Source organism: Phalacrocorax aristotelis, chromosome 9, assembly GCF_949628215.1.
Source record: "Phalacrocorax aristotelis chromosome 9, bGulAri2.1, whole genome shotgun sequence".
Taxonomy (NCBI): Eukaryota; Metazoa; Chordata; class Aves; order Suliformes; family Phalacrocoracidae; genus Phalacrocorax; species Phalacrocorax aristotelis.
The window spans coordinates 19,143,943-19,164,033 of NC_134284.1; the positions used below are offsets into that span (position 1 = coordinate 19,143,943).

Consider the following 20,091-nt stretch of genomic DNA (forward strand, 5'->3'; position numbering starts at 1 on the left):
GGACAAGGAAGGAGAGGATGTTTGTGGTTAGGGTGTTTATCTTCCTAAGTAACCATTAGGCATGCTGCTTTCCAGGAAGCACCTAAACATCTGCCTGACGATAAGCAGTAGTGAATAAATTCCGTATTCTGCTTTGCTTGCATGCACAGCTTTGCTTCACTCATTAAAATGTCCTTATCTCAACCCACGAGTTTTCTTGCTCTTGCTCTTCTGATTCTCTCCCCCATCCCACTGTGGGGTCACCCAGTGAGTGACTGGGTGGGTGCTTAATTGCTGGCTGGGGTCAACCCACCAGAACTAGCAAAGTATGTTGTTAAGTAATTGGATTACAAAATTGGTAACAACATCATAGATAGGAAAAACAAACCAAAAGTCATTATTAATATTACCCAATAGATACACCTATCTTTAGGTCTTAACTTGGGATTCTTTACAAAAAGTTTTCAACCATACATGTTTTCTCGCAAAGTATCACCCCACTTAGGCAGAACCTGGGACACATAGAGCCTTAATTCTGTATTGATTCCTTGTGTAATGTATCATCAAAGAGGTACTGCCTTGAAAAAGAAGAACTTGTGTTAGGGTACAGCTTCTCAATGTAAAAATCATTCCATTTGACTCTTGTCAACACTCTGAACCCCCTTAGTACCTTTTTAGATTATTTATGAAGATGTCCTTTTTTTTTTTCTCCAGTTCCTCTCACTCCTTAACTCCCACGGGTGAAACAGAGTATTATAAGACAGCTGTTGGGATTTTGTCCACCTCACAAATGTCCGCTAAGGACAGGAATTTGTTGGATTATTTTTACTTTCTGTCTTCCTGGAGTGAGATACTGGTTACAGAAAAACATTCTTAACTCCAGTCCCTGACAGGAGATTGTAAATAAAGATGCTGAGCCAGGACCTTTAAACTTTGGTGTTTAGACTGGTTTACCATCTTCTTTTACCAGTTTTAGGGCAATGGTATATTATTTGTGGGCCCGGGACAAGCTTTTAACCCATGATTTGAAAAAAAATGTACATACACTGAATAAGCATGGGTAGACAAAAAATGGACCTTTTCTATTAGAGATGGTTCTCAAGAGATAAGGAAAAAGACTTGTATAGGTGATGAAGTGTGATAATATGGAAGGCCGCAAGACAGTTGCTTAAGAAACAAGAACAACAAAGGAAAAAACTACTGCAGGCATCACCAGAGCTGGAATGACATTGTACTGTGTACTATGTTTCCATGGCAACTAGCCATAGGAAGATGAATGTCTCATATTCACTGTGCTCTGCAGTACATGTCTATAAATCAAACTTGCATAAAAGAGCATAAGATTTCTTCCATGGGGTGGCTCTGAAAAACATGTTATTTTCTCATTACTAGATAATTACATGAAAGAAATACAAGACAATTAGGTCATTTTTTGTATGGAAAGTACCAATACATACAAAAGTACTAATATACCTCTAGTGTTTGATCCTATCAGTCTAAAGGCACAGCAGCACAAAATGCAGATCATGAACGCCTTCTTTTCTTCCTTAAGATCTGATTTATGCTTGCTAGCTTTAAAAACTGTATGAGACTTTTCTGTCCGCTTTTGGATTGTAAGACATTTTTCATTATTTATAGGTTCACTCACGTTCACACAGTGGTTTTCAGCTTACTTCTGTCACTATTTCCATTATCATGGTCTAAGGATTTAGCATAAATATAACCTGTTTTTTCTAAAGAAATGGTACAGCTAAGACAAATATTTTCTCAGCAGCAGTAATTAATAATACTGTATAATTCAGATACGACATTCACATTCACACAAAAAAGGAAAGCAGTACTTGCAATATTTTTTTAGGAATTTGAATCCCACTTCAAAAGACAACATGTTCACTTACAGACAGCCATTTATCACAAACTATTATCGCAAAGGACTTGCCACAGTTCATATCCATGTAGCTACATGCAGAACAGCAGCATTATTATATAGAAATTCTTGTGTGTGCTACCCATTACAGAGAGCCCCATCATGAAAGAACATATCATCACACCATTTACCCTAGCAGGTACTTCTGCAACTCTTGTGTCAATAATGTTGAGGTTTTATGGTACAATAGCATTTTAATCAGGTGCACATCAGGTCCACGACCAGCACTTGAGCATTTTGTTCAATATAACCGCAATATTAGCTTTGAAACAATAATTGTTATGCTACTGTTCAGGTAAGATTCTGGTCAGTTAATATAACCAAATATAAACTGAAAATTCGCCCACATTTTGCAGACTTCAGCAACAGCTAAGTGCAGCATATTATTGACATTTGTAAGAAAACAATCCCTCAGGGGAAAGAATGTCTGCGTTAAATATTATTTTATCAGTATGAGATGAAAACATATTTATGTTTGGTCCTATTCCCATGGAATTTAAAAAAAAAACAACACAAAACCAAAAACCCACCCGCTTACTATACTCAGAAGCACTGACGAATGAAGTATCTTTTTTCCTTCATAAAACAGAGGATTTCACAACAGAACTCCATGCTGGAGCTCTACCACCAATTCAAATTAATTGACTACATCTTTACATATTTATAAAAGAATATACAATGTTAAAGCAGAGATATTAACTGTACGTTTCATAGCCCTGTCTTTCATTAAATACAGTATAGCCATTGCTAGTAACAGGCCACAAACTCCATACTGAGTTTGCCAGGTCTGAGAACTGAGGCTTGTCAGACTTCGTCTGAACTTGCTTGACCTGCCTGGAGATTTTACTTGTTATCTGTAACAGCAGTTCTTCTAAGGACTAGGTGGCTATGTCTACATAGCTTTATACAGATAGTAGTAACAATAATTTCTTTCATGTAAAATGAAATATTTATGAGTTTAAGATAATGATGTAGAGAAATACAGACCTGGCATGAGAGCAGAGGTCTTCAGATATAAATACACGGCATATAGAATCACAGAATGTCCTGAGTTGGAATGGACCCACAAGGATCATTGAGTCCAACTACTGGGTAGAGGAGCACAGGGGGTGTTAAGATACAGGGCACAGGCTAACACCGGAGTACCAAGACTAAAAACAACTCACCAATGGTCAGTTAAAGAAATGCAGACACAGGAGCTGGACAAAAGTGGTTTTACAGATGACAAAGAGAGCAAAGAACAAGTATGTAACATATGTAGTATGTGCCATACGTGGTGAACTTGGCAGTGTTAGGTTAACCATTGGACTTGATCTTAAAGGTCCTTTCCAACCTAAATGATTCTATGTTAGTACATTTGGATGTAATATGGGCTTGTGGGCTAACGAAGAAAGAGGAAGGTGTAAACTATGATGGAAAACATACAAAAATGACCCAAAGTGGACACTAGAGTGAGAGGGGAGAAAACATCAATATGAATATCATGCTCTTTCTGGTGAAGAAGTCAGGATAATGGCAATTCACCCTACCATGCCTGCCTTGAACCTGTCAACTTCAGGACTACGAGGGACAGTGGAAGACTGAGAGTAACAACAGAAAAAGGAGTAGATGTTTGGAGGTGCGTAACATATTTGACTGCATTGAGACTTTTTGTAGCATAGTATTCTTGATTTTTCTCTCCTTTTTTTGCAATTATTAAATCTGAACTACTAATAATTCTTTTACTAGACTGCTAAGATTTCTGTATATAGTAAAGATAAGTATTGGCTTTATGTATCTGGTGTGTCTCCTTTTTAGCCATAAAAAAAAGTTTTGAGCATAACAGTTTACAGGTAGGTTAGAAAAATAATCTGTTACTTTTTAGCTTCTTACTACATTATATTAAATATTTTAAGACTATTTTAGTATTTGTAAAATATATGAATGATAAATACAAGAATTCCATTTTCAAGTCTCAAGCTTGTAAAAATCAGTTCAACATGTATGGATGCCTCATTACGAGCATTTTGCACACCTACGAATCAAGTTGTCTTGATCTGAAAGCTAAATTACTTCAATGGGGCCCTTCATTCTTAATGTAAATCAGTTACTGATATTCTTCCTTCCTCGTGTTCTGCATAGCTTAGATACACTGGTTTTCATTTTTATGTCTAAGACTATGTTGAGAATTACACTCTATAGCAGTAAATAATTGCCTGCTCTGTAATGTAAGCAGAGAAACTAAATGTGATGTATGTGCCTTTAACTTTTTTCCTACTTCCCTTTCTTTCCCTTTCCTTTTAGCCTTTGTGACACTAACCACAGACTTAGCTCAAATCTGTAATGTTTTACTTCATTTAAAGTATAAGAAAATAATACATGTAACCCTCCAAATTAAAGGAACCCACCAGTACCTGACATGGTTTGGAGACAGCATTTACTTAAGATTTGGAATGCTCTTTTGAGTTGAATCTCCTGGTCTTCCCCACTGCTTGTACTGTGATTAACATCACAATGATCACAGTATACAGACTACATTCCTCCAGATGAAATTAAACCAAAAGATGTGCTCCTGGCACGGATCTGAAGCATTCCAACTTCAAGTGATCATTCAGTCTGTTGACCAGACTAGAATTAGCCCAAGTAATTCCCTCTATGAACATTGTACAGATACAGGGTCCCCAGCATAAACTTCTAGCTCTACAGACCTGATCACTATGTGCTGTATTAATTGTTAATATAGACATAGTTTTAGAACTCACACTGGATCGGAGTCATCACACCTCAAGATGCTAAACTTCATACATGTATATGTATTTTACTTAACACAAAATATTTTAAAACTATGCTCAGTCTCAAAACCTAATTTTGATCTCTGTACTAAAAAGAGGGAAGAACAACAAACATATCTACAGATATGAAATTATATATGCTCTGTTTGTTTTAGCAATCCATTGTAATACAAATTTGTGGCACAAATACATTGAAGCTTCTGACAAATATCTATGTCCAAAATATTTCTTCTGGTTTTCTTTTCATACAGTTTTAATCCAATTATACAGCTCAGTTTAGGACAAAAGTCTTAGCTCTGTTTCTCTACATGAAGTTCAACATACACTCCAAGAGTTAAAAGAAATACCCAAAAAGGATGTGTACCTAAAGGATTTAGGACTCTGATTTCAAATTACAATTCTGAAGAGTTCCATGCAGATTTGGCCTGCTCAGTCCCAAAGAATTCTGTATTCTGTATTCTATTATAAAATTTCTTTCAAAAGCAGCCAAAGAAACATGCAAACAACTTCTTGCAAAATAATTTTTCTGTGTTTCTCTTCAGCTTCCATACCTTGATCATAAATATGCAATCACAAGTTTCATTTGCTGCACTGTGATATTTACAGACTAAACTAATAAGCTAGCATTAGAGCTACTGTTGATCATGACATGTCCTCTTTACTAGACATGTAGTATACCATAACATTCGGTTGAACTTTCCTTCATTTATTAAATTCATCTTGATTATAATTTAAATTTGAAATTGGGGAGTTTCATTGACAGAAAGATGGGCCAAAAGTTTTCAGAACTATTTTACAATATGAAGCTAACTCTGAATTTATTTAACAATTTTTCAGATGAGAAAGATACTGAAAAAATATATGTAAAAATGCAAAATAAAACAATATGAACAGCAACTGCATATGCTTTTCTGACCTAAAAAGGATTAATAGTCAAGAAAAACATTTTAATCACTGGACAGAAAAATTGGACATTAGGCCCTTTGTGGTATTCCTTAAAATATTTTAAAATGATAACACCTCAAGCTATTCTACTTACATTTTCTTATTCATTTTTTGACAATATACAAAAAGCAATTGTAAAATCTTAGAATCATAGAATAATTAAGGTTGGAAAAGACCTCTAGGATCATCAAGTCCAACCATCAACCCAACACCACCATGCCTCCTAAACCATGCCCTGAAGTGCCACGTCTACATGTCTTTTAAATACCTCCATGAATGGTGACTCCAGGGATGGGCAGCCTGTTCCAATGCCTTACCACTCTTTCAGTAAAGACATTTTTCTTAATACCAAATCTAAACCCCCCCGACGCAGCTTGAGGCCATTTCCTCTCATTCTATCGCTAGTAACTTGGGAGAAGAGACCAACACCCACGTCACTACAACCTCCTTTCAGGTAGTTGCAGAGAGCGATAAGGTCTCCCCTCAGACTTCTCTTCTCCAGACTAAGCAACCCCAGTTCCCTCAGCCGCTCCTCATAAGACCTGCTCTCTAGACCCTTCACCAGCTTCGTTGCCCTTCTCTGGACACGCTTCAGCACCTCGGTGTCCTTCTTGTAGTGAGGGGCCCAAAACTGAACACAGTATTCAAGGTGCGGCCTCACCAGTGCCGAGTACAGGGGCACAATCACTTCCCTACTCCTGCTGGCCACGCTATTCCCAATACAAGCCAGGGTGCTGTTGGCCGCCTTCGCCACCAGGGCACACTGCTGGCTCATATTCAGCTGCTGTTGACCAACACACCCAAGCCCTTCCCTGCCACGCAGCTTCCCAGCCACTCCTCCCCAAGCCTGCAGCGTTTCATGGGGTTGTTGTGACCCAAGTGCAGGACCCGGCACTTGGCCTTATTAAACCTCATACAATTGACCACGGCCCATCGATCCAGCCTGTCCAGATCCCTCTCCAGAGCCTTTCTACCCTGGAGTAGATCAGGACTCCCACCCAACTTGGTGTCTTCTGCAAACTTACTGAGGGTGCACTCGATCGCCTCATCCAGATCATTTGTAAAGATCTTAAACAAGACTGGCCCCAACATACCACATAACTTTTCAAACCTTTTTAAAATAATTACTCCCCCCAAAATATATTACATCTTTAGTGCAAAAACACAAAAGTATCATCTAAGACACAGTCTCTCTACACCTCTGATTTTGTTATTGCATGCCAGGGGCTTGGAAGATGTACAGACCAATTCCTGTTCTGCTCCAATGCTTTGTACCATGAGTCCAGACAACGGGGGGGGGAAAAAAAGCCAAAATCCAACCCTACCTTTTAAATATGGTGCTCAGCAAGCTATCTGATGCCAAATCTTCAAAAGTGAAGGACTTCTCCCAATGACTGAGTTACTTCCAAACAAATCATTCACATGACAAAAAGAAACTCTTACAGTTTGCAATGCAATGTTTTCCAAAATATTTTTAAAATAATGTTTACTGGCAACTGCAGAGGTAAAATCAATTTTATATGATCTACAAATTACTCTCAAATTTTTATCCTTTCACTTCTGAGCCAATCTCAGCTTGCAAGAAATCTCACCACTACTGCCTTACAATACGCACTACAGTTTAATGGAATTTTTTGAGAGCGTGCTCTTGAATGCAGATTTCCGGATTACAGGAGGAAAATATAAGAGTAAATAATTTTAGGTTTCTTAAAAAACAGTACAGGCAATAAATTACTTTATCTGATAATATTTATTATTTTAATTATACTTATTTTTATTATTTCTATTTATACAATTTATATTAATCATTATCTTATTTAAACATAATATTTATAACATTTATTATTAAAGTAACTGAAACAGTAATGTGCTGAAGCTTGTATCTTCAGTGGCGTGATAGAATCTAATTATTTCAATTAACTGAAACATATACAACAAAAAGCCTGCTATCCAGGAATAAGAATCTCTCTGTTAATCTTACCTGAAGGTTTCAACTATGATTCTTTTTGATAACTTAGGAGAAACCAAATTGAAGGCTTTCTTGAAGTCTGAAAAGGTGAAAAATCCTCTTTTAATCAAGTTTAGGCAAGAGAAAAGTAACATAAATTAGGGGTTTTTTTAAACTATTACAATCATGTTTGTTTGCATGTGAGCTAATCCACATTTCTGAAATGATTATACACTTTAAGTTACTGTATTCACAAAATATTTTAGGATGGTGCATTATATAGACAAACAGTCTGGGAAAGATTTTATACCGACAATTCCTTTTTGACACTGTGAACCCTGTTCAAAAGTACTGTGCCTAAAACATCTACAACTCTCTTATTTAACTTTTAACTTTAAAAGTAGATATTTTTAATTGAAAATTTCAGATTTGTAAAACTTTGAAAATATAGACTCTAAAGTATGCAAAATTACAGATTTAAATCTATCATTTTCATTGACAGTTACTCTGAGCATTATGTTTCAAAAATTTTCTTTCATAAAAAATTTCTCCTTCAGTTTAACCCTACTGCAGACTTAAGATCCTGAACATATTATATCTGAGTAATATCAACTGGTCAATTACTTAGGTTATGAATTCACCTCCAGATACAACTGGAAAATAAAGCATCCGAAACAGGGCTGTCGCAGAATGTGTGCAGCGGATAGCAAGATAAACAAAAGCACAATGTTTGAAACAGTTAAGTCCTTTGAAATAACTCACTAAAAATAACACTTCAAAAGCTACTTTTAGTTTATGGCAAAAGGCTGAGTCGATGCTTATCTGATCATCCAAACATCTGATCTGCCATATGTTTCACTTTCCCTCTTTTCTAGGACCATAGTCCTATTTCAGGTCTGGAAGAAAAAGGCACAGGACCATCTGAATGCCCATCAGCCCCTGATTAAGTTTTGCTTTTCTCAATTTGGTAACAGGAGATCCTCTGCTGTCTAGCAGAAGTGAAAAATCACACCTACTTCCCAACAAGACCAAGAAAAAAATCTTTGTTGATTTGGTTTCCCTCCCTTGGTCTGTCATGAGAAGGAAAAAAGATCTATAGCCATCACCAGGCACAGAAATCCATAAAATACGTGTCATAAAGTGAGTGGAGACATATGAATAACAGAGAAATAATGAGAGGTAGTAACAGCAAGTAGGTAGGGTGAATGGCCAGAGATTTCTTTTAACAGCTGGAGGAGCTCATAGCACAACAGAAAATCCAGAGGTACCATCTAGAACACCGCAGCCTACTGACCCTGACTTCATTTATAATACTATCATCATGATCTTTGTTACTCTGGTACTGTTTTACTTACCTTTGCAGTATGTTGTCTTAACTTCTTTTTACTTCCTTCAGGTGCTCTGTTTTGCTTAGTTGCTTTAGGATTAAATTAATACTCTATATATTTAGGAGAAAAAAACTTACCTTACACATCAAAAGCTGTAAATATTTGCCTTGTTTCATTACTGTATAACTGTGCAGCCTTCTTTGCACCCATGAGATTTAAAAGCTTTTCAAATAATAGACCTAGAAAAATATAAAACATAAATAAATCTCCCTGCGAAAAAGTCAGTTTTATTTTTCTCCTTAAGATATGTATTACTGTGGTCTAAAACTTACAAATAATTTTAATTGTATAAATAAACACAAAAATAAAACTGAAATAATAGTCTTCAAATTTAGATCATGATCATGCAAACTTTTCAATACTGTTTAAATTTTCCTACATGTTTCGATACTTGAGTATTATGCTTCTGTTTACTTCTACTTTTTTCTTCTTGTTACCTGCCATCTCATGTTGCTTTGCACTGGAGAGAAACATGGACTTTTCTAAGTCAATAGCACTTGCATGACATGGATAAAGATCCATGCTGCATAAACAATCTATCTGGCATCATTCCCAGCAGTGAGAGAACTGTAATAATCTATAACCTCAGATATAGATTCTTATTAAATTCATAATAAAATTGAATGCAAAACTGGATTAGTTATTCCTTGTGTATACTATAGGAAAGTCTTTACTTCTACAGTTATCTTATCCTTTTATGACTTGAAAATGAAATAAATTGAAATGCAAACCTACTTTATAAGTACTTAATTGACTGTTTCTTCTAAAATGAAAGTAAAACATAAAAATTAAGAAACAAAAATCTGCCCCTCAGAACTTCAGGCCTCCCCATGAAACATGTAAAAATCTTGATATAAAAATTCTGCAGGTACATTTCTCTCTTTTTTCAGAAAAAATCCCACTTCAGCTCAATATTTAAAGAGACAAATATTCCTTTCTCATAACATTCTAATATATGCTTTATGCTCATCTTAAACAATTTCATTTTCTTTAGAAGGCAACATGACTGTATCCTGCAGGAATTTTTCTTTATCAAATAGCATAACAAAAGCTCTGTGTTTCTCTTGCTTTTGGTTGATTCATATCCTATTCTTTCTGTAGTGGTCCAAAAGCACAACTCCTTCAGCTCCACCTGCTGTCTCAATTCAAATCTTCAACTCCAAGCTTACATATTTCCAGTGTTTCTTTCCTTATTTCTTCTTGAAAACTCATATATTAAGAACTGCTACAGTCTCAGTTTCCAGGATTACAAAGTCTTGCTGCTTTCAACTGCTAGGTTCTGTACATGCACAATTTCTTTAATAACAGAGGTTGCCTAAACATACTGAACTTGCCTGCATGAACGACTTTCCATTCAATTGGATAACTATGGAAGGGAAACCATGAAAAGCAATATAAGTTTTCCATCCACTTATTTTTTCTCTTTCAGAGTAACATACGAGCCCAAAAAATTATAGTATACACTTTTATAGAATTACTCCTATAGTAGAGTGCTGCCTATTCATTGATCCTGAGACCTGGCAATTTATGTGCTACTAGAGCAGGCTGTAAAGCTATCTCAACACACAAAAAGGCCATCTTAAAAAATTATTCAAGCCAATTAGCTATTAACAAATCCATAATCTGTCTTTATATATTAGTTCACTATTTTCCGTTCGGGCATTCATACGTGGTTGCTCTCTTGAAAAAAAATCTGAGTAAAAACTTTATTCTGTATTTGCTGCCCAAACTAAAGATTTACAAGTAAGTATGTGGTTTAATGAACACGGGTTTTGGCATCAGTGCTAGAAAAAACAGAAACAGCCTCCGCAATGCCCTTCAAATGTATTAATACAAATATTTGTGGGGCCATGTGGCTAAAGGGATGAGGGAAAATTAATAAAAGCAACCACATTTTTTTGCCACATCATATTTTATATGAATCATTTCTCCAATAAGACTAGCCACATGATGCCACAAACAGATGTATGGGCATAACTGATAAGGTCAAAGACAAGAAAAAAACACAAGCATAACTATATAAATGCGAGGGTTGTTACTGAAACAGATATTTATTGAACTGTCATGTAAGACTCCAGTATTTGCCCAAGTAAACGGGAACAGAAAACCTGACAGAACCTTTTTCATCACTTACCAACTTGAACAATAAAAGTACTAATTAATTTTCTCTATCACTAATCTATATAATGTTGCTATTAAGAAATACCACTTTGAGAAGCAAGAATAAGTTTGAGCTAAATGTAACGTACAAGCACTAAAAATATTAGGAAACTAAATGAAATCCTCTTTAATAGTCATGGTCAGCTCATTTATAAAGTCATAAAGAATCACAGAATCATTTAGGTTGAAAAAGACTTCTAGGATCATCAAGTCCAACCAATAACCTAACACTGCCAAATCCACCACTAAACCATGTCCCTATGCACCACACCTACACCTCTTTCAAATACCTCCAGAAATGGTGACTCCACCACTTCCCTGGGCAGCCTGTTCCAATAATTGACAACCTTTCCATGAAGAAATTTTTCCTAATATCCAATCTGAACGTCCCCTAGAGCAACTTGAGGCCATTTCCTCTTGTTCTATCACTTGTTACTTGGAAGAAGAGACCAACACCCATGTCACTACAACCTCCTTTCAGGTAGTTGTAGAGAGCGATAAGGTCTCCCCTCAGCCTCCTTTTCTCCAGACTCAACAACCCCAATTGCCTCAGCCCTCCTCAAAAGACTTGTACTCTAGACCCTTCACCACTTTCGTTGCTCTTCTTTGCAGCTCAACGTCCTTCTTGTAGTGAGGGGCCCAAAACTGAACACAGTATTCAAGGTGCAGCCTCACCAGTGCCGAGTACAGGGGCACAATCACTTCCCTACTCCTGCTGGCCGCGCTATTCCTGATACAAGCCAGGATGCTGTTGGCCTTCTTGGCCACCTGGGCACGCTGCTGGATCATGCTCAGCCGGCTGTAAACCAACACCCCCAGGTCCTTCTCCACCTGTAGTGTTGCATGGGGTTGTTGTGACCAAAGTGCAGGACCTAGCACTTGGTCTTGTTAAACCTCATAAAATTACAAACATTATCATTAGACTACATTGGGTTCTTCAAAACTCGAGAGTTTTGACAGATAGGTGTTTGCATATTACCTGAATTATGTGGTCTCACAGAAGGTATTACTGAACCCACCTCCACCTGGAACACAGAAGATATGCCACAGTGGTTTTCTACAGAAGTGATAAATCTGAACTCCTGTATGATTTCCATTTTATATCAATAGTATGTGATTTCACTAAATACTGATCACTTAACAATACACAACAGTATCATCTATGGCATTTAAGTAAGAATATATTTAATTCTAAGATAAAACCACCTCTTTTTCATCCAGTAAACTAAGCATATATGCAGTCCTGATAGAATCCTAATCGCTATCTAAACCTTAAACGAAGTATGCTTAAACAAACATGCTTAACTTTATACAGATTGGAGTTCAACTACACAAAAAGGAACTATAATATTCAAAATTAACTTTTGGAGCATCAGCCTCCAAACTTGTTATTTCCTTATAAAAAATGAAAAAATTTTCTGTTTCAATATTCGTATTAGACATCAACTCTTTCCTGAAACCTAGTTTTATTAAAATTCATTTGGTAAATCTGTCTAAAATAAAAAATTTAATAAAAAGGTAGCAAATAAAAAAAGATAAGGAAATTTTAAAAACCTGTTTGCATCATCTAGCTTCTACAGCTATCCTGAAACCAATCCACTGCTTTTCATTTTATGTACTATACACCTCCTTTACTGTCTCTCAATAGGATCTTCCCTCACAATTTTATGTGATAGGAACACAAGACTGACACTTATATGTTGATCACTATGTTACCAAGATTCACCAATACTCCCTTATATTATTGTGTTACCAAGATTCAATATAGCACAAAAGCAAAAAGCTAAATTACATGATGAAAAGAAAAAAAAATTTTTTTCAGAACTGAATTAGGAGCTGACCAAGAGATCACCGGAAAACATCTTTGAACAATGAAAGGAACAGAATGCAAGTGTATATCCAAGAAAGCACAGAGGTCTACTTTGGACTACATTTATACTGCCTGACTGAGCGCTCATGAGTCCAAACTCTTGCATCTATGTTATTAGATTACAAGACTGCACATAGTTGCAGTACTGAGACAACTCACATTGGAGGAGATGACACATTAGCAGCTTCTAGTGCAATTTAAGCACACTCCGTTCTGGAGAACGGACAAGCCAAACATGCTGTGGCCAGTTTACCTAAGACTATATATTCCATTTGGCCTGCAACACTTTTCACACGGACTATGTCAGGCATAAATATAGACTAGGGAGTCCTTTTTAGAAAGCTTTTATAAGATGTGCCAGAAGAGCAGCTGGAAGTTGTAAGCAACCCTGAGCTGAGATTGCGCTTCTGTACTGAGGATGTCATACTGCCCTGCTGTTGGTGACTTGTCCAGCAGCATATGCTGACTTACTGGTATCCTGATGTGAAAGTATGGAGCTGGGTCAGGAGAAACACTAGACATTTTTGGGGGCCTGGCCTCCTAGGCACAGTGTAGAGTGCTTTTAGTTAGATCTAAATGTAACAGTACCAGGAATGAAACTTCAGCTGGGGAAACAACATATTTTCATGACTACTATTCCTGCAGTACCCTTTTAATTTGAAACACTTAACACCTGAATGTGCAGTAAGCCAGCTGAATGGTTGTTGAAATATGAGAGCATTTTAGGTCAGTTCAAATAACTTTGGGGAGAAGATGATCACTGAACCAAACTTTCAGAGAAAAAAAAGAAGTCCCTCAAACATGATTCCCACAATGCTGCTAGTTCCCACAAATGCTGATTTTTATATGTGAATATATGAAATATACATACAGTATCAGTTTAACGATCAGGTTAATCTCTTTTTCATGGTTTCCTAGTTACTTGTCTCAGAAGGCTTAATTTTAAACAGTAGGAAGTTCAGAATCTGTATTAATAACCACACAAAAATAATACTTTACAAAAAATATGGAATTGTTACAACAAATTATTTTGAAAAAGCAAGTGGAGTAGGAATACGATTCAAATTCTTAGGTCCCATCTCCTTCAGTAAAGAGTTTGTTAATGACATCTAGTGGGTAAAGTTAGCATTACTTTTAATTTATAGAATAAATGAAAACATGACTAAAAAAAAGATGCAGCAACAATTTACTAAAAATGCATTTGCTTGACTGCAGTTGATGATGCTAGGTAATTGCCATTTCTACTGAAAAACTTATTGTAGTATGTAGCATAGTTGAGAAAACAATTTCACCTTAACTTAAGTAGCAGCATATGCACACCATTCCCCATTTCTTTGAAAAGCTCTTGAAGGTACTCTCCTTGCCAGGGCTGTTCTTAGTGACTTCCGAAGACAAAGGCTGTTATGATAGTCTCTGATTTGAATACATTTGACAACAAAGTAAAATGCTCAAGAACTGGATCCTGACAATCAGCTTTTAGGATTGTAACTTCTGTGCTTGTTTCCTATCTGGTCCACAGAGAAAGTTGTGTTTCTCACCACTAGATTAAGAACTAACAAAATGTTGAAAGGAACACTTACAAGGCCTAGCTAACAGCAACAGCAAAAGGTGTGACTGTACCATAAACCATAATTAATCCACATTAGCAAAAGCCACAAAGAAAAGCATCTGTCTACCCAGGGATCTTTCAGTACTTCATAATGAGCAGTCGTTGGCTAAAGAGTAGCAGTTGCTGGAATTGGGCCCACTTAAGGAGCTAGCAAAACCACTAGATGACAGAATCACTCCTGGAACAAACATTTTTAATTAAGTTTTGTGCAGCTGCACAGACAGACAAAATGGTCTACAGCCAGGTGGCCGTGGCACTGCCTAGAGACACAACAGGTGTGACTTGGCACCTTTTCAGGAAGAAATAGCTAAACCTATACCTCCTTTCTTCCCAGGAGTCCTTCACTTCTATTCTCTTTCCAAGACAGAGCCATCAGTGACTTATGCACAGAACCTGCTTTTGTTTGAATGCCTTAAGTATGTTTTGAGTACTCCTACTAGAAGAAACATTCAGGGAATTTAACAGAACAGCTATTTTTTACCAGAAGGTAAAAACAGATAGGAGAAGGTTGATAAGTGACAGCTGAGCATTTTCAGATTCATAATTCAGAAGTTAAGACTCACTTTGGAAGTCTAAATTATTTGCAGATGTGGTCGTAGCTCATTGAGAAAACATTTACCCACAGCTGAAATGTATCAAAGATGATTACTTTCACAGTTTAATAAAACATTTCTGTAGTTTTTACTTTAAATTATCATAGACAAAATTTTGTTTATGACCTTGTTAAGACTATTTTCCTAAAATACGTATTCAAGTTAAAAAAACCCAACTTGGTCACGAGTTGGGGGAAAAGATTGCTCAAAATGGAAAAGAAAGATGAATCAATTTCTATGCTAAATCTACTTTATAGTGTATCGGTCAAGCTTCTATCAACATGCCAAAAGAAAGACAAACTCAGACACCCATGTATTTATTTTGAAATCTTGCATGTGTGTTGTTCTTTTGAAATCACTTGCAGTACTACAGTAGAAACATAACTTCAAGAATGATATTAAGCCATACAATTTATGCGGTATCTTCCTGTGTGTATTCAACACATGATTTCTCTCAGTAAGCCTTTCTTTGTTAAGATTTTTGTACAGCTATAGATTTGTTAGAGAATTCAAGACTAAAAATGCCCAACTGTTACTTGAAACCAAAAATAGCTATATTTTTGAGAATACATGTTTATTATTAGGACACATGGTAGTTTCACATCTACTGAAACCACTGACTAAAGAAATGGAGTGTACCACTAATAAAAACCAATAATTGATCAATAACAAGCTAAGTCACTTATTTCATACATCTTGCAAATACAATGCATCCTTCTGTTCATCACAGTCTTCAGCAGCAAAGGTAGGGTTTTGATTATTTCCTTTTGAAGTAAACATTGCCAGAGAAAAAAATTACTTGAAGAATCTGTAGGTATTTCCGTTTACCAAACCTACAGTAATCCACTCCAGTCACTGCTGACCAGTCAGTACACAGAGTTCGCAATAATGAGACACCTATATAATCTGGATCTTCAGAACATAAGTGAATAAATGTGTACCTTTGAGGGTTTAAAACCCAACAACATTACTACTGCAACTTTAAATTCCCCTCTGCTTAAACAGCCTGTTATCTTCATCACACACTTCAAAAACCTAGAGAAAGTGTTACATGTTAAAAAAACAATAAACCTGACCTAATATTTTTTACTTTGAATAACTGTTATGGGAAAAATAAAATAAGCTTTGCTGAATAAACGACGCTATTTCAAAAAACTATTAAAGAATAGTCACACCTCTGTCAGAACTCTGTTCAGCTACTGCTACAGTATCTGAAAATGGATTAAGCCCATTTAATTTAAAATTTTTGTTAAGTTAAAATAAATTTTTTCTACTTCTACATTTTACATTTTATTCTAAAAAGGCTTTTTGCCAACTTAGAATATATGGTACAGACTTATAAAAACCAAATGATGTTAAATTTGTTTATGCAAGATCTTAAAATTTTTCTTGAAAAATGCCAGGCATCTTTAATTCTCTTGCTTACATCACTAAATAGACAGGAACTATGAGAAGAGACTGTAATGTAAGCATAGTCAGAAGCCATCAAATTTTCTGAAGTACTTTTAGAAAACAAATGCTGTTTCCAGGTAACATACATAACCATATAACTTTCCTACAAGTTTTTACCACAGAAGACCTTCAGCAAGAGTTGATAACAAACCATTTAATCTCATCGTACTGAAGAGCACATCCACAGATTGTTTCAGGAAGAAGCATTACCCACGACTCTGCAAAAAAGCACTCATAAAATTACACAAACAAGTTGAAATTTCATTAATGCTTTTCTAGGGTTAGCTCACCAATTATATTGCATGCTAATATAATACACATTATTTGTTAACTGCAGTCACAAGCTTGTAATAAATTAGAGTAATGAGAACAAATGCTAAGACAGTTCATTTTGGTAGATAGAGCAAGCTTTGATGTAGTCCATACCCTTACTTTTATTAATTTTACACCTATTTTCCTCCCACTCACTTCTTGAAGCCTTGGCACAGTTATTTCATTAGCGGGGCACTTCAGACACAGTAATTAACACTGAGCTGAATGAACGAATGCAAATACCACACCTGCCCTGAACTAATAAAAACGACAAATAAATGACTTATTAGACTACTTCAGGTCACCAAGACATGACTGTTTTCCTGGTTCAGTAGCTCTAAGAGAGACGCCGTAGCTACAAGAGGGTCCCTCAACACCCCAGAGCCCCGCCACGGAACGGGCCGCCCCCGCACCGCTGAGGAAGGAGACCGGGAAGCCCCGGGGCCCGCCAACCCCCGAAGGCGAGCGCTGCGCTGGTGCTGATTGGCTCAAAGCAGGCGCGCGCCATGGGCTCGGGAGGAGGGGCGGGGCGCGGCGCGGCCTTCTCCTCCCGATCTGAGGCTGGTGGCGCGCTGGCCCGGCGGCAGGGCCTGCAGGTCAGTCGCAGCGCTCTGGGGGCGGGCGGTGAGGCGAGTGAGAGCCCGGTGCGGGTGGCGGCCGCCCAGCTGTGGGGCAGGAGCGGCCACCGGGGTCCTAGGCGCCGTGGCCCGCCCGCGGGCTCGCGCCGCTTCCCCCGGCCGCAGGCTCCGGCGAGGGTAGGGGGGCGGCGCCCGGACTCCCGGCCGCCCTCCGCCCGGGGGGAAACGCGGCTGAGGGCCCCGTCGGGACGGGGACGGGGCGGCCGCGCTTCCGCAGAGGCAGCCGGGAAGAGCGGCCCTGGCTCGGCTCGGCTCCGCTCTGCTCCTGCGTCTCGTCCCGGACCCCTGAGTGTTAGGGTCGGCATCAGAAATACCTGTATGATGTGAATTGCTCTCTTAAAATGTTTTCCCGTGCGTGTCCCTATCCTAGCGGATTTTCCATGTGGAGATTTCCACATCAGATGCTTCTCACTTGACGGTTGCTCCCATTGTAACTGTTTCTTTGTTTCCTGGGCACAGGAACAATAAGCCTTGTGTGCTATGTAATTTTCCCGCGTCAGAAGTTGGATGGAGATTCTGCCAAATACAAAAAGAGAGGTTCCATAGTAATAACCAAATGGAAGCTAGGAAGGAAACCAGACTTGAGCATAGAAGAAATGCACAATTCTTTTTTTCGTGTTTTGTTTTTTAATCCCTAGGAACATGCTTCAGGAAAGTGCACACGGAAAATGGACAGTATCTAGCAGTGACGAAAGTACTGAGGAAAACTCTGACAGTGAAAAACCATCTACATCTTCACTATTGGATGCTGCACGTGGCAGAACAAGTGGGCCCCTATATCCGTGCTCTGAAGCTAGGAAAGCTGCTCACAAGAGAAAAGCTTCTCCCCTGAAGCTCAGTGATAAAAAAATTTCTACAGAAATGCCTCCAGCAGAAAAACAGAGAGCTAGCCAAGAAGGCTTAGGCTGGTGTCTTTCTAGTAGTGATGAAGAGCCTGAAGATCAGGAAAAGCACACATACAAAGAAACACTGAAAGAAGAAAAACGTGATGCTCCCAAAGAACACCCTCTGAATATTCGTGAAGATGATGAACTCTCAGAGAATCAGAAAGCAGAGGAGTATAATGAAACACCCAGTGAAGACCAAGATACCTGGGATCTGCTGAATGGAGGAAACCCTTTCAGGTTTTTTCTCACTAAAGTCAGAGGAATTGAACAGAGCTATAATTCTGGAGCCCTGCACATAAAAGGTGAACAAGTGGCTTTTACAGAAGTGGGCTTCTGGGAGACTTGTTTGCAAGAGAATACTTATTTTTAGTTTGAGAGTATATTTAAATGCAAATATTCCTTGGTATAGCTGAGCCTTCATATTCTAAATATGCAAGTTGTAGGAGCTGGTTCTGTTATCTTTGCCTTTCTCTTTTAGAAGTACAGTGTATAAAACAATTTGCTGATACTGATCCTGATGTACCTTGAATTATACCATGCACATCTAATGTGCATGTAGCCAAGGCAAATTACATGGTGCTTCTTATTTCTGCTTTCTGTGTGAGTTAATCTGGGGAAAACCGCTTGCCTTCATGGCTGTTAAAGGGTCCTTTTCTGTGGTGCCTCGCCACGCTCCCTGAGTAGCTGTTTGTGCTTGTCTCCATGCTGCCGAGTGGTTTGGGCCTAGCAATTCACTACTGCTTCATGCAGTACGAGGTAGTACTTCTGAAGTCCCATGGCTGGGGTTCATGGGCCCATTTCAACTCAATTAGAAGTCAAGATGGAAGTCAGTCATTGGTGTACAATATTGATGCTTCAGGAATGCTGTGTAGTTGCAGTTTAATGTAAGGGGGAACAGCTCTGTGCAGCTGTAAACATCCCCCCATTCAGAAGTGAGATCTCGTACAGCACAAGACTGAATCAGAAACAAGCATTAATAAGAGATTTATGCACAGAAATACAGTAAAATGAGGCAGAAACATTTTGTAGTTCTTTGCGGGACAACAAATGACTGAAGACCTATACAGTTAGATTGTAACTTTTACTCAACCTCATGTGCTCCCTCTGAGCGTTGATTATTGATGTCAGCCTGGTGTTAGGCTTTACTGCTTTATGTCTTTAAGGTTCACTTGCTTTACTGCTCTGTGTTCTTGTCTGCTTTGTGAATTCGTTGTGGCTTTTGGCCTGCCCTCTCTTAGGACTAGTTGCCCTGCTAGGTGATTAGTTGAGCTGGTGGAGGGACTGAGGGTTTTTATTTGTTTAACCTGCAAAACCAGATTTCTGTAGAGATAGAGCATGAAATATTTTGCTTATCCTAGAAGGTATTTGTAGGATATGTTTTCAAGTTGCTGCTGTGCTTCAGTGATTGAGGTTATAAACACTCAGTTGGATTAGTCTTCTGCGTTGCCATGAATGGACTCAAAGGATACACATATCCTACAGTCAGTCTGCAATGGATAAGTCTTTAAATGTTACCTCTGCCCAATAAGGCAGAGGTAATGCTTCTACTTTGCCACAGTTCTTCAAGCCCACTCTCTATAGAGGAGAGAGTAGTTTGATGTCCCTTTCTCCA

General features: G+C 38.0%; 1 protein-coding gene across 1 annotated transcript in view; it reads left to right on the plus strand.

Annotated features, from left to right (window-relative positions):
- Window positions 1–17,460: 17,460 nt before the first annotated feature.
- TDP1 (tyrosyl-DNA phosphodiesterase 1) overlaps window positions 17,461–20,091 on the plus strand; it is a 53,882-nt gene continuing 51,251 nt past the window's right edge. The window contains exons 1-2 of the mRNA XM_075103697.1: window positions 17,461–17,550; window positions 18,231–18,781. Coding sequence (XP_074959798.1) covers window positions 18,235–18,781 — 547 coding nt within the window. The 5' untranslated portion in view covers window positions 17,461–17,550; window positions 18,231–18,234. The remainder of the gene's footprint in view (window positions 17,551–18,230; window positions 18,782–20,091) is intronic.